General features: G+C 37.5%; 1 protein-coding gene across 1 annotated transcript; it reads right to left on the bottom strand.

Moving 5' to 3' along the window:
- Positions 1–9: 9 nt before the first annotated feature.
- On the bottom strand, positions 10–14,093 carry LOC106749960. Its single transcript, XM_014629952.1, is given in 12 exon segments — positions 10–884; positions 1,568–1,745; positions 2,746–2,815; positions 2,818–2,937; positions 3,048–3,269; positions 3,272–5,051; positions 8,584–8,685; positions 8,992–9,213; positions 10,302–10,440; positions 10,524–10,726; positions 11,194–12,645; positions 13,993–14,093. Coding segments are annotated over 11 exon segments (4,500 nt in total). The 5' UTR covers positions 12,589–12,645; positions 13,993–14,093; the 3' UTR covers positions 10–815.
- Between the last annotated feature and the right edge of the window lie 1,214 nt (positions 14,094–15,307).

Here is a 15,307-nt window from a genome sequence, read left to right as displayed (position 1 = left end):
TTTTCACGCTATAAATTTTATCATCCATATAGGATAAGTATTAAATTATTATGTCACTATGATATATAGGATAATCTTACATTAGTTGGCTGTAAATCATTTCATATAAAATTTATATATATGTATTTAATGGTACCAGATCAAACTTGTCAATAGTTAAATCAATATTCTTCATTGAGTCCTTTAATAAAATGAGTAATGAGATAATAATGAAACATAATTCTATTAATTAAATTACTAAAAAAACTAATTAAATAATAAATTCACGTTATTCGTTCATGCTAAAAACTTAGTAATTTATAATTATATACGACGAATACTAAATTATTACGTCACTATGATACATAGCATAATCTCACATTAGTTTACAGTTACCCTTAAATAAGTTCGTACAAAAATATATACACTTAATAGTATCAGATCCAAGTTAGCAATGGCTAAATCTACTCGAATTCTATATCAAATATTTTAATAGAATAAGAAATGAAATAATAATGGAAATAAAGCTATTCTTATATAGAAGACTTGGTCACTTGTAATTACATATAAGTTCTAAATTATTACGTTATGATACGTAGCACATATAGATATTATCGAAAATTTTAAGTGACTTAGATATAAAATAATTATCTCACTTGCCGTTTGTACTTTATGATCGTTAAATCCATGTAAAAAAATAATTATATGTCATCACTTTGCAAACACCATTGTATATATTTGCAAAAACAATGTTTATAGATTAGATGAATTAGCAAGTAGTTTTGATCTTAATAAAATCTATTTGCACTTCGATGTGTCACTTAATTTTTGAAAACTTATATACCATAATTTGCGCTATATTGTTCGATGCAATGCTTGAAGTCCTTGTACGAGATAATCAATGTCTGAAACACGAAATCAATATCTAAAAGAGCATTATTTTACTTCAGTATTTCATGTTTATATCAAATACGTGTCTGCATGATTAACGCAAATAATTCGCATTATTGGTGTTGATAGAAAAGAGGAGAAGAAATTTTTTCATCATACGAGGGCGGTCCGATAAGTACTTAGCCTACAAAAGAAAAATGAAAATTTTGGAAAAGTGGCGATTTATTTCTCAACATAGTCTTCTTTTAGCTCAATACACTTGACCCAGCAATGCTCCAACTTCTTTAACCCATCTGAAAAATACGTTTTCTCGAAATCTGCAAAGGCCTCCGTGGCGACGATGACCTCCTCATTCGACTCAAATTTCTGCCTGGCGAGTGACTTTTTCAAGTTTGGAAACAAAAAAAGTCGCACGGGGCCAAATCTGGAGAATACGGTGGATGGGGCAGCAGTTCGACCAATTTGGCCGAATGAGGAGGTCATCGCCGCCACGGAGGCCTACTTTGCAGACTTCGAGAAAACGTATTTTTCAGATGGGTTAAAGAAGTTGGAGCATCGCTGGGTCAAGTGTATCGAGCTAAAAGGAGACTATGTTGAGAAATAAATCGCCACTTTTCCAAAATTTTCGTTTTTCTTTTGTAGGCTAAGTACTTATCGGACCATGTACACATGAAAGAAACACATGAAAGATTCTTACCCACATATTGTACATAGCAGGATTTTCTATAGGCATTTCGGTCCTCCTGGAAGTACTTTCTATCTCCTCGCACGATACTATTTTCAACTTACAAAATAATCCTAACGCAGCTTGCAAGGAAATCAAATTAATGGAGATAATGCGATTCTCAGAATCTCTGGTAACTTTTAAAGGATAACTAAAAAGTAATAAATATATATTTGTTGAAAAAAATAAAATTGGTCAATCAAAAGAATAATATAAAAGATTTCATTATACATACTATGTCGTGTGTGTGTGTGTGTGTGTGTGTGTGTGTGTGTGTGTGTGTGTGTGTGTGTGTGTGTGTGTGTGTGTGTGTGTGTGTGTGTGTGTGTGTGTGTGTGTGTGTGTGTGTGTGTGTGTGTGTGTGTGTGTGTGTGTGTGTGTGTGTGTGTGTGTGTGTGTGTGTGTGTGTGTGTGTGTGTGTGTGTGTGTGTGTGTGTGTGTGTGTGTGTGTGTGTGTGTGTGTGTGTGTGTGTGTGTGTGTGTGTGTGTGTGTGTGTGTGTGTGTGTGTGTGTGTGTGTGTGTGTGTGTGTGTGTGTGTGTGTGTGTGTGTGTGTGTGTGTGTGTGTGTGTGTGTGTGTGTGTGTGTGTGTGTGTGTGTGTGTGTGTGTGTGTGTGTGTGTGTGTGTGTGTGTGTGTGTGTGTGTGTGTGTGTGTGTGTGTGTGTGTGTGTGTGTGTGTGTGTGTGTGTGTGTGTGTGTGTGTGTGTGTGTGTGTGTGTGTGTGTGTGTGTGTGTGTGTGTGTGTGTGTGTGTGTGTGTGTGTGTGTGTGTGTGTGTGTGTGTGTGTGTGTGTGTGTGTGTGTGTGTGTGTGTGTGTGTGTGTGTGTGTGTGTGTGTGTGTGTGTGTGTGTGTGTGTGTGTGTGTGTGTGTGTGTGTGTGTGTGTGTGTGTGTGTGTGTGTGTGTGTGTGTGTGTGTGTGTGTGTGTGTGTGTGCGCGCGCGCGCGCGCGCGCGCGCGCATGTATGTAATTATAAACTAATCTATTTTACTTATATAAAAAAATAAAGTCACAAATATTCTCTATAAATCGAATTGATATTTCAATATCAATATTTTATTGGTATCTTCGATAATGAAACACATATAGAATGTTCATTTTTCAGAACGTTCGCATAAAAAAAAATAAATAGATAAATATTCAAAAACTCACCTGTCCAGTTGTAAGAACTTTACCGAATAATCAGATCTGCGAATTTCTTTAAGCGAAATTGCTACATTGTGTCCAATAACGCTACCAGATGGGAGCATCTGCTGAATTTGGTGAAAGCTTCCACAAATTCGTGTATCAACATCCAACCGTCTTCATTCATGTGAAATAAAATTGCTACTCCCTTAACAGAATCTATAAGTGAAGCTTACAAAGTTGTTGTGACACAGTTGTTGTGGCAAAGTTGTTATAAATTGTTTGTATAGTTAATAAACCATAACTGCGTTCAGCGGTTCCGCACGTACTGATTCGTTGGAACAGAAAAGACTTATTCAATGGCACGGTGTAGTCGCAAGGTTTCATTGTCCTGTTTTGGTCCATGTTGAGAGATGGGCTCCGCAAATTCATGGGCATTATCGGCCTCTCATTGTCGTAAAATAAAATGGCATGATTTGATTTGAACATTCTGCACAACTCTCCGGTTCCAAATTTATCAGTCGTGCAATACAACTCTTTTTTCGGCAACAATTGGCCGGCTGGCTTACAGTAGGTGTAACGGAACTGTTGCAATGACCCTGTATTGGATCGTTGTTTTGGAGCATTGAACTACTCCAAGCTTCCGGCAAGGCGTGACGAGGTAATATACTTAAATCGATGTCCGATCGATGAGAGTTCTCTTTGTTTAACGTCGATGATAAATTTTGAGTATGGGCCATCGACGTAACGTTACCTTCGTCGTTTAATGCGACTGAAGCAGTTAAAGGTGGAACGTGATCGACATCGTTGCTGACAATGTTGCCTTGCAATTATTTGACCAACTGCGAAGACAACTGTGGTTTCTCTGGTTTCTTCTGCAAGTTGTACATCACCGGACCGGCCTCGTAGACAATTTTCGGCATGTAATCGCTACCATTATTCATGTTGACGTTGCACACCGTAGGTGCAATGTTCGGTTTGCTCCTCGCAGTATTCTCGTACATCCCGGAAATATTAGAACTCATCATGTGAGCATTCGTATTTGTATCCGCTACTGGAACGTGGCTCTGCAGAATGATATCGGACTGATACGATGAAAGATTCGCCACGTCGTAGTTGGTCTTCTCACTTTGTGTCACCGGAATCTGCGCCTCAACGTCCGCAACAGAATATCTGAACGGATTTGTCTCCTTCCATTGCATCGGATCTCTATTCTTCCAAGTGTTTCCGTGTTGCAAGTATGCATTGCTGAACTCGTTTGCATTATGAGAGTAACTAAGCGGATTCATGTTAGAGGTGCTGGTCGGAGCTGTCGTCGTTGAAGCCACATTTTCAGTCGGTTGGTTGACAAACGAGTGAATATCTTTGGTGAGACTATTGAACATCGGAGGCTCCGGGCCGCAGGAGATCCCAGGAGGTAGCTGAATATGCGGACCGTTCACGTCAGTTTCGTGCGAACTGACGCTAACGTGACTCGGGATCTGTTCGAAATTGTGAACACGAGCCATGTAAGGGAAGTCCTTTGTGTCAAGAGCAGGGAACGCATGGTGATTTGAATATTGCTTGTGATGCTCGCCCAACGGATTCGTTGAGGAGCTCACCGACGGTGATGATCTCGATAAACTTGTGGTTTCCTGTTTCACGAAGTCCTCGCAGTTTGGATTGAACTGAAACATCCTCGGCAACGGACCTACGTTGTTCGCGCAATTTCGGGATGAATTAGATGCTAATTTACTTTCTAGTTCCGTGCCGAACTGCTTAAGACCATTGTTCAATTGAGATAACGTCGCGCTGTAATTGGCAAATAGGTTCTTGGTCGTCGGCGGCCTCTTGAGCAGTTGGCAGATCAACCCGATCACGTATATCTGCAACCTCATGTTCTCCTGCGCGGTTTGCATCAACAACTGTCTCCCCATTTCATCATAAAAGTCCGACATTGCGCTTGTCGCAGGTGGCTTCAGATTTCCCTCCAGGTGCAAATTGTTCATCATCTCCTCTATCAAGTCACTAAACGACGTCTTCATGCTCGAGGCGCTCCCGAGAGTCGAATATACATTGGTGCAGTGGTGATTCGTTGGTATGCTGAACTGATCCAAGTACTCGCTGCCAGCCGGGAAAGCTGGCGGCCTAGAGCTGCACGGATGCTGATTGTTATCGCGATATGTAAAGCTTGGCCCGGATGAGGCTAAGGGCGTCTCGCTCAGCTCCTCCGTGGTCGTGGACTTGTTGCAACTGTCCACTATCAGGTTTTCCTCCGCGTAGCAATATGTCGGCAGCACGTTGTTACTGTTTACCACGTATTTCGATAAGCTCGCCATGTCGACGAAGTCGCCCTAGATGCAGGAAAACAAAAAAAAAAGAAGGTTGGGATCAGATAAAGTGATACCTGTGCTCCAAAGTGTTATTGAAATATCTGAAATCGTTATGCTCAATGATGACTTTCTAAAGAAGTCATAGCGTGCAAAACCCGGGAAAAATTATCACTTTATGAGATCGTGGCGTTTCTACGAAAGCAATAATAATAACAACATTTACAATATTCCAACGTTTCTTTATTGCAATACGTTATAAACATAACGCACGACATGAATATAAGGCTCAAATTTTTCCCAGAGATTACAGAGGATACATAAAATATATACCTGAATTCTGATAAGAAAAATATTTAATTATAGGAAAGTTATAAGATAATGAGTTTTAAGTGAGTTTTAACTATAAATTCTATCAAAAGAAAGATACAGTTATATGTTATAACTGTATAGATATGTTTCAATATAATTATATGTTATAATTATATGTTATAACTATATAGATATGTTTTAATATAATTATATGTTATATATAATATATATATAATATATTATATATATATATATATATATATATATATATGTACGTATCTTTTTTTCCTATTTATATCGCGATATTGAGAATATAGCTTTTTTTCTTTCTTTTCTGTGTTAATAGAGATTCTTCTTAGAAACAGGTAGTCACACACAAAAGGTCCGCTTGTGATTTACGTGTACTTTACGTGTCTCCGGAGGGGAAGGGCGGGTGTCTCTCTATTGGATTCGCTACTTGTACTCCTTTACGTCGTAAGCTCCNCTTTTCGAAAAAAAAAGTAATTTCAAAAAAGGTAAAAGGAGCTCTACACTTCTATTTTGATCTACTATCTATTTTGTTTTACTATTGATAGCAGTACTTAAATCGTTACACACAATAATACTTAATGAGCTTATTAACTTTTGTCTAAACGTATTTTCTCAAAAACCTTTTTCGAGATATAATATCATTAGGAATTACAAGTTTTTAATAAATCTTTATTATTATTATTAACTATTATTATTAGTAACTAATGATAAGTATCCAAAGTGTTCATCATGTTATCCAAATTATTTTTAACTCTTGAATAATTATAAGATATAAATATATAAGTAAGTATAATAAATACATGTAAGTAAAAATATAAAGATATGTAACAAGATAGTTGAGTTTTCTAAAAAAAATACGCTCATATAAAAGTTATGAACACTGCTGACAGTAACACGACAAAAAAAATTATTTGATAACTTAAAAATCAAATATATGGTAACTCAAAATTACTAGAAATCACTCATAATACGTTTTCATACTAGTCTATAATTTTAAAAGTGAATATTTTCTCTCTATATATAAGTTTTCAAGACAAACATGAACTTTCTATCAGACACATTTACATATGACTTTAGTTACAATTATAACTATACTCAAAGCGTGGATCATAGTTGAAAAATTATAAGATATTGTACACATTTGAACAGAATGTAAGGATTGTTTTACAATATGTTAGAAATAAAACACAACAAGAGAATGCGTCTGTCTCTTTAATAAAAAAAAAATGTAGAAATCCTTGTAATTTATCTCGAGATATATTGCAAAATCTTACAGATCTACTTTCCAAAGCTTAATCATGCGTTTAACAAAGTAGAAAATGGAGAAAGTCGAGGCCTAAGTAGTTTTCCAAATGCTACTGTCGAAATCTATATCGGAATCTATGTCGGAGTCTATGTCGAGATCGTTGATTATTGGTGGATTCGACGTGACGGGCATTATTGCGTCGTTATCCGCTAAATCGCTTACAGAAAACGCGCCATGAATAGTCGTTAAGTCTGGTGTTACGACACTATCGTTGGTTTCATGATCACTCGAGTTGTCATCGTCTGAGTCCAATTGTTCTTGATTCAACTCCCACTGCATTTTCAGCACATGTCGCAACAGTTCCTCCGACGCACGCAAATCGTTTAATAAGTTCATCCGATTTAGTTGTGGATATATAACATCAGAGAGAGATTCATCATTATCCGATACAACGCCTTCCACTTCAGAGTTCGATTTATTGCTCGATGATTGTTCGATCAACTTTCTGGACGCGGATTTCGTCGTAAAGTTTTGTAGTTTGTTGAAGCGCGACATAACGTTCTTCCGGCTGAGTGCCTCCCTCTGCTCGTCATCTGACAAGTTCATGGTCTCTTCGGTGCTACTACGACTATAACAGGACGACCGTTCGGGACCACTGTTGGACCAACCTTTCATACTCTCGAAACACGAATTACGTTGTTTCGTACGGCTTAAATGATTCAACAACAGTTCGTATCCAGAATTGAACAAACTATTGGGAGTACGCTGGTGGTATTTTCTGGATTCCAAACTATCTTTCGGAAATAAGTGCAAGTCTTGTGGAGGTTTCACAGACTCGAAGTGAGAATCTCTGTTCTCTATCTCATGATCGATTCTTGTTTCGCGCGTTTCATCACTTTTGATTATGTAGGAGTTCTCACTATTCAAGTTCTCGATCAACGAAGAGGCCATGGTGTCGCAACTTGCGGATTTTTTGGAGCAAGCGTACAGACGCAACTTCTCAAGCATCTTCCTCGGCACGATTATCTTCGTGCAGTTATCATTTTGTGTTTCCAATCTACGTCGTAACCTCGCCACAGACTGCGACATGTCTTCGCCGTCATGGTCGATATTGTTATCGGCCAAGAAGTACTCCGTACTATCCATACGAGCCACCTCCATAATAAACGATTTTGATGACTCTTTTATCTTATCATTTGTCTCGTGACAGTGTCGAATCATTGACGATAACGCCGGTGCCTTCCTCGCTTCATTTATGTTCGTGTTCGCGTTGACTGTCGTGTTGGCCGAATTCAAATTTTCACGCAAAGATGAGAAGGAAGGAGTACTCATTTGCCTAACCACCGACCAATCGAAAGGAGTCATTTCACTGTGCCTATCGTATATATTGCGGGACGTTCCGAAGTTTCTTTTGGTGTTCTCTGTCTCGTTATCGGAATCCCACTGATCAAAATTTGTGTTCAATTCTCTCTTTATTCTTTCGTAATCAAAGTGCTCCTCGTTATGTCGTGGCTCCATTTGTACCTTCGCGTCCGAATCCATTCGCGACACATCGTCTTTAGGCATTTTCGGAGTGGAATCATTCGAGCTAGACATGTTATGCCTCGCTCTCATTTCCTTGACCAACTGGAGTAAATTCACGAATCTCTTTGGTTTGTGCTCTCTCGTCGAATTGCCTTTCGGCCGCGACATGGAATCCAACGAGTTTCTCCCGGACACGTGCTCGTTAATATTATAATGTAGGACAATCTTTCGATCTGGGACTTCGGGCAAAGCCTTAATATTATTCACGGAGCTTTCGCTGATCACGTTAGGTAATCTATGCGTATGCTTATTGCCCGAAAGTGTTAATCGATTTATATCGCGTTTCGCTTGATCTGTATCGGCTACAGTTTCGACAGGCTCGGATGCACTGGCAAGGTGACGCATATAATAACGTTCAAACGGAATATTTCGGTTGATACGCACCATTTTTCCACATCGCGCTAAATTTTCTTGCACTAGCCAATCGTTTATATGTACATCCTCTTCTTCACTCGTGTCGGTTAGAATGATTAACATGGAATTATTCTGCGAAAACAAAGAAACATATTAATAATTATATCTCATATACGTCACAGATTCAACGAAACACATCTTTGTTTGCCTTCGTTGTCCGGTGTTGGAAATGAAATTAAGGCTGATATTCATAGTCGGATAATACAAATTTTATACAAAACTGTCTTAAGTTTATCTTCAGATAATATATGACTCATTTCATCACTACGAAGCGTCTGAAGATAATAAACTTAAGACGGTCTCTTGTACATAAGATCTGATAATGAATGCTGACCTAAGAAAGCGATTCAATATTAATAATTGTAGAAGCAATCTTACCGGAGGATCAATCGAAACTATATCTGCGGCCAAAAGACTATCCGATATCCTGTCGATGAAACGATCAGTTATACTCTTTTTCCAACGATCTCCTACGTACGGCTTGACATTGAACAGACCGCATGGTATGGCTTGTGCTGCCAAATAGGAGAAGTTACTGTGCAAGTAGTATAAATCCTCTGGTATATACGTTTTCTGAGTTCCGTAATCGTAAAACAGTACCTGTTGAGAAATAATTATCAACGATATCATTCCCAAGCGAGCAATGATTATATAATTACATCCGTCATATACTTGTAGTTTGGGTCAATATAAACGAAAAAAGTGCTCTACAATTTTGCAAACAATCACACAAAATGTCGATTTATTAAGGCTCCGGTGTAGTCAACCGAGAACTCCGCGTTGATAGTAGCACAGTTTGGAACGACAAAAGAACAAAGAATAAACTAATAGAATGCGTGCAGCAAACGCTACAAATGTTTCAAAGTGTTTCTATTTCTTCATCTATTTTTCGGATCCAAATAAAAGAAGAAAAAGAAGGAGAAACGCTTCGAAGCATTTATAGCACTTACTGGACTGTACTTATATGCGTGAAGAGTAACATGTTAACAACGAAATTTTGTGTTGCGTGCCATTTTATTATTATTTGTTTAATTGTGCAGGTGTGACTTATGACATATTTTTTAAACTTGTAAAAATGGTCGAAAACTAAGATTAGCTTGGAATTTTATATGTAGAAGCATATTTTCCATTCCTTTCAATAGCTGTAAAACCATGTGTTTTCTTACATAAATAGGGCCTTATATCACATACTTTTTACGACTATTTACTAACTGTCAGAAGAGAAAAGGAGAGTTTTCGTCCATGTTTACAAGTATCTCCAAGCGATCTCAAGTATTGTTTTATCCAAATATCTTTTTATTTGCAAATGGCACGCAATATTTCTCAACCTGTCATTTCTCGCCTATGACGTCACGAATGCAATATGGCCGCGGCATTACTCCGGAGACTTAATTATTGAAAATATATAGAGGCTATTTTAATTAATAATTCCAAAATTTGTGTGGTTCTTTGTAAAATGGTAAAAGGATTTTTAATAAACAGCTGTTGAATCTAGTGAAAGACATCAGTATATTGAACTTTGAACTTCGAACCTTGAACCTGTTAAATTTGCATGATTGTTTGTGAATAGGTCGAGAATTTTTTAAATTCATATTGACCTAAATTACAAATATATGACGGATAATATAGCTTGCATTAGACATCCTGTAGATCGTGTGTATAACATGTTAAACCATATTTTTACTCACGGTGACTTTGAAGTCCGGCTTTACAGTTTTGATGACTGCTCTGTGCCACTTTCCAGAATAAACACATGCACAGTTTAGACCTCGCTTCAACGCGAATCTCGGAATACTGTAAGACTGGTGATTTTTGTTGTAAAAAGAGCTAGACGGAAACAGACAAAAATGCAGATTTATGTTCTACTCGAATACAGATTCATTCGCAAACTGTTTGTACAAGATGCTTACTGTAAATCGTCCATGAACATCTCAAAGTGCCTTTTGTTTTGCCGTAGATGTACCCAAAAGAAAGACGGTGTAAATATCTCCACAACGTAAACTTCCAGATAACGCTTCGTGCCTTTTTGCAAATCAGTCACCAGTATATGCTTTATATCCTCATAATTCGTTATCACATTCTCGGGGACAAATTTATCGAACATACTGGGAGACTGCGGGATAACATGATTCAATTATCTTGCGATCGTCTTAATGTTTAAACAGCTTTAAATTCTTTCGTGAATCCCAATTGATTTGTTCTTTTTAACTGAACTGGCTGCACTAATTCAAGAAATTTACATACATATTGAAGCGTGCGAAGCCTACGTGAGAGATTCTCACGCTTCAGTGTGTGTAAATTNAAAAAAAAAAAAAAAAAAAAACAGACCAAATGTTAATATCCATCGTTGTCAGAAACATGAGTTTTATTGGTTATTAGAATAATTATTAGAAATTACCAGAATTACTTTTATTAATTATATTAGGATCGAATGTAAATGAAAAATACGTTGCTAGGATAAATATCCTATAAAGCTAATTTTTAATGAAAAATATAGAATAAAATTTTAAAGGGTATAGAATAAAATTTTAAAGGACAAATACAGATATTAAAAATGAAAATATAAAACTTATTACTTACAAGATCTGAGGGAACCGGTGTATTATTTTCGTTCATGTTGTGCAGCTCACACCTCGAGTTTGGTATGTTAATCGGCTTTGTTCTGGATGTCTTCTGAACATAACTCCTAGATGTTTCCTGGTTGTTGCTTTCGGCCACGTCCTTATTCGGTTTCTTGTCCACGCTATACAATATAAAATCGTCATTCGTACTTTTTTGTGACACATAGAAAATATCTGACAAGTAACAAGCATAGGCGTGAACACTGTTGAAACCCAGATCGGCGTAATTGAGTGGCATCTTGTATTCCTTCATGTATAATTCTGACAGTTCCCAACAACGGATACCGTTCGGATACTTCTGCATCAATTGCTTCAGTCGCGATCGTACCTTGTCGCTTACTAAATTCACCAAGTTATTATTCTCGTGTTCAATCATATCCGAATTCATGGGATATTGAGTATCATCGTTACCATATTTTTCATTCTCCGTTCTCTTATAATCGTGGTAACTAAACGTCGGTTCATAACTATAATGATCCTTTAAACTCAACGCAATGCGCTCGTCCGCCTTCGGCCACCTCAAACGATGTTGTGAGCTGGATTGCACGAAGTCGCCCTCCTCATCGTAGTCATCGTCCGTTTCTAAATTGGGACATTCTTCAGGGACGGTGTACACAACTTTCGAAGTCGACGATTCAGACGTGTTGTAGCTCGGCAGCCTCAAGGTTGATGGTTTAAACGTTTTGTAGTTTGGCAGCTTCGAGGTCGATGGTTCAGGCACTTTAGAGCTCGATAGCTTCGATGCCGGTAACGGAGACTGACTGTGGCTCAAGGTATTCACTTGGAGAAGGAAACTATTTTTCAACACCGGGCGAATTATATCGCCGTCGAGATACAGATTATGCCCTAGTTCGCGCAACTGATGTCGTACATCATTTTCGGTCAGTGTGATATGTGGCAATTGATTCTTCAAAATCATTATGGCTTTCCTTATGTTGACGCCTTCCGGAAAGTTCCGCACGTATTGCATGAGATCGTTTAGTTGCTCGGCCGGGATCTTCGGCCTTTGATGTGGTATGTATGAGACGTAGGGAAGTCGATAACGATTGGAGGAACCGTGCTTTATCACGGTCTTCCTCTGACGCGATACCAACGAACTTACGTGCTTGCTCTTGTCCGAAGCGATACCGTGAACATAGTTGACGTTGCCTCGCCGTTCAACATAAAAGTATTGTGGCATGCTTTGCAAGAACTCGACCACACTGGCAAAACCAAAATCACGCCATGGTATTCGTCTGCCTTCCGCCTCATAATAATCATTGTCGAGAAGAGCAACTGGTGTTGAACCTGGCCGAGCCACCAATAATGACAGGAGAATTTGGCGAATTTCCTCAAGTGTTGTTTCGTTTCGCATTGTTGAAGTTCATTTAACACCTCGATGGGCTCCTCTTGGCTATTAGGAAATACTGTACTGCAAAAAATATAAAATATGTTCTACAAAACTTATTTCCTATCAACATTCAAATATTTATAGGAGGAATGATCAACTGACGAAGTTACTAATGAGCTACAAAACACATGGCCATCAATTTCGAAAATTGTGTAGACCGTTCCCAAGGAATGTCTCAACTTAGACATGGACGATGAGAATGACTTCGTGTCCCATGAAATATTAGAAATATATATCTTACAAAATAGATGATCAAGCAGTGAAATATATGACTATAGGCAAAATGAAATGTCTTGTTTTCTACTTTTCTATCATATAACCATAATCAAGAATATGGAAATTACATTTTCTATTGCTTTCTTCTATTATTCCCTTTGTCCCAGTAATACCAATAATTACTTCAGTTTCTTGTAAAATTCAAGGCTTATACTTATCAATAGTATATCATAATATATAATCAAAATTTTTGTTAATGTAAATTTTTTTAATAGTTTATTAATCAAATTGTTTGGTCCAATGTTTTGTCTTCTTCAATGGTACATTTGTTTGTTATTTTCTACAACAGAGGTATAAAAATATTTCCAAGCAACAGCAATTGGTGAGGAATTTATCTTCATAGAATATAATAAAACCCAATTTAAATCCAATTTAATTAAAAAATCGAATTTTTTCATTGACATACCCGTTTCTATAAACATCGATTAAATCTTAAAATGAGCTAGAATTTTCTTCAGATAACTGTGTCATATAACCCCAATACTACAGCTAAACAGAATGAAAGAAACGAAAAAGGGGAAAAAATCTTTTTGAACAAAAGGTCTATTCTTTTCCAGGGAACGGACTACACTAGCTATCTTCTTCTCTTTCTTCCACAAAGTTTCAACTGTGTATCTGTCTCTTTTTAAATTCTATAAATATACACTAGTTCAGCGAAAAAGAATAGACATATTCTGAATTCTTTTTTATCGATAAAAATGCCTTAAATATAATTTCTCAGCTAATCAGGTAGTTTCTAAGCCACTTTTAGAGATACTTTTATCAATAAAAGAAAACACAGAATACGGATACTAATGTCTTTGTCTCGCGAAAAAATTATAACTTAATTCTGTCTTAACAAAGTTTCGCATGCAAAAACTTGGAGGAAGTCAAAGAAATACGCTATTATTACTGTCATCACACGTGGGAAAAACATATAAATATACGGTAAATAATATTTCGGTCGGTAGTCATGTAAGGTTAACACGATTAACACAGTACATACGTAACAAATACTAGTTATACCGCAGAAAAATCTTTAGAATCTATAAAAATACTTTGCGTAATTTAGATATGAGGAGAGTTTCTCGATTTTTCTATAGGAAATGTTACCTGCTAGCTCTCTTTTAACCACGTTCCTCGCAGCAACATCTGCCTCGACACACGCCTACTTCCCACTCACGTGTCCCGATAGAATGAGTGTGAAATCACAGTGGAGTCCGCGCCAACATTTTTCCCCCTCCATTACACACTCACACATACACGCACACACACAACAAACAGAACCGCTTACCTATCAGGGGACATGAGCAAAGTGTGCATTGTCATATAGATAGACAGATGCCTCTTCATGGGTAATGGAAGGGGAATAAAACGCTAGCCATGCGCGGGCTCGAATCGTAGTACCACTGTTGTCCCTCAATTTCTATACTTTCTGCACTCGAAAAGAAGCAAAAGGTCTATTCGTTTTCGCTGCACCGCTGAACTAGTGCAATAAGTTGAAGCAAGACAAATATATGTTTTCTCACTTCACTTATTGCACTAGTTCAGCGGTGCAGCGAGAACGAACAGATCTAAATATTGAGGTTTTTGATTTGCTGACTCGACCCGGGCAGCGTTCCGATAATCTTTACAATACTGCAATCTATACTTCAAGTTACGTATACTATGGTTTGCAATATTATAGCGAATATCGGAATACTGCTCGAGTCGGGTCGAGTCAACAAATCGAAACACAATATATATTCTAGCATTCCGTACAACCGCTCACTAAGCATCTGAATGATGTATTCTTTTCGATTTCAAAATATTCACCAATTAGATATAAAGATTAGATAGATCTCACTAACGCTTAATGAACATTTAAAGCCAGCGGCACACGATGCTTGTTTCGTGCTGGGATTCTTTACTGGATAGAAATACTGCGTTTTGATTGGTGTATTGTTATCCATTTTTGGAAATGCACCAGTCAGAACGCAGTATTTCTACCCAGCGAGCAATCCAGCACGAAAACAAACATTAGGTCTGTTCGTTATCGCTGTACCTCTGAATTAGTGCAATAAGTTGGAGTGAGAAAACATATACTTGTCTCATTTCAACTTATTGCACTGGTTCAGCGGTGTAGCGAAAACGAACAGACCTATTGTGTGCCACCGGCTTTAGTATAAAACTAAATGTACTCTATATATTTTAAAGAGAGAAGAGAAGAAAAGGAAAACCTAAGGTTTGTTCCTATCATCTACACTGTTTTACATTTTCTGTACTTTGAACGAAATAAACATACATATTGCCAAGAGTGAGAAGAGATTTTCTATAAGAGAATAAAGGCAATAGGTGTAGTTGAAAGGCCCAATTTCTTCGTGCAGTGCCATCACATTACGGACCGGAAACGGATATTGAGATATTAAAATACTTCTTTATTGATGTT

The sequence above is a fragment of the Dinoponera quadriceps genome, unplaced genomic scaffold (genome assembly GCF_001313825.1).
Source record: "Dinoponera quadriceps isolate SergipeBrazil2010 unplaced genomic scaffold, ASM131382v1 scaffold4683, whole genome shotgun sequence".
Classification (NCBI taxonomy): Eukaryota; Metazoa; Arthropoda; class Insecta; order Hymenoptera; family Formicidae; genus Dinoponera; species Dinoponera quadriceps.
The sequence above is the reverse complement of the archived record's forward strand: the minus strand, read 5'-3'. Positions and strand labels throughout refer to the sequence as shown.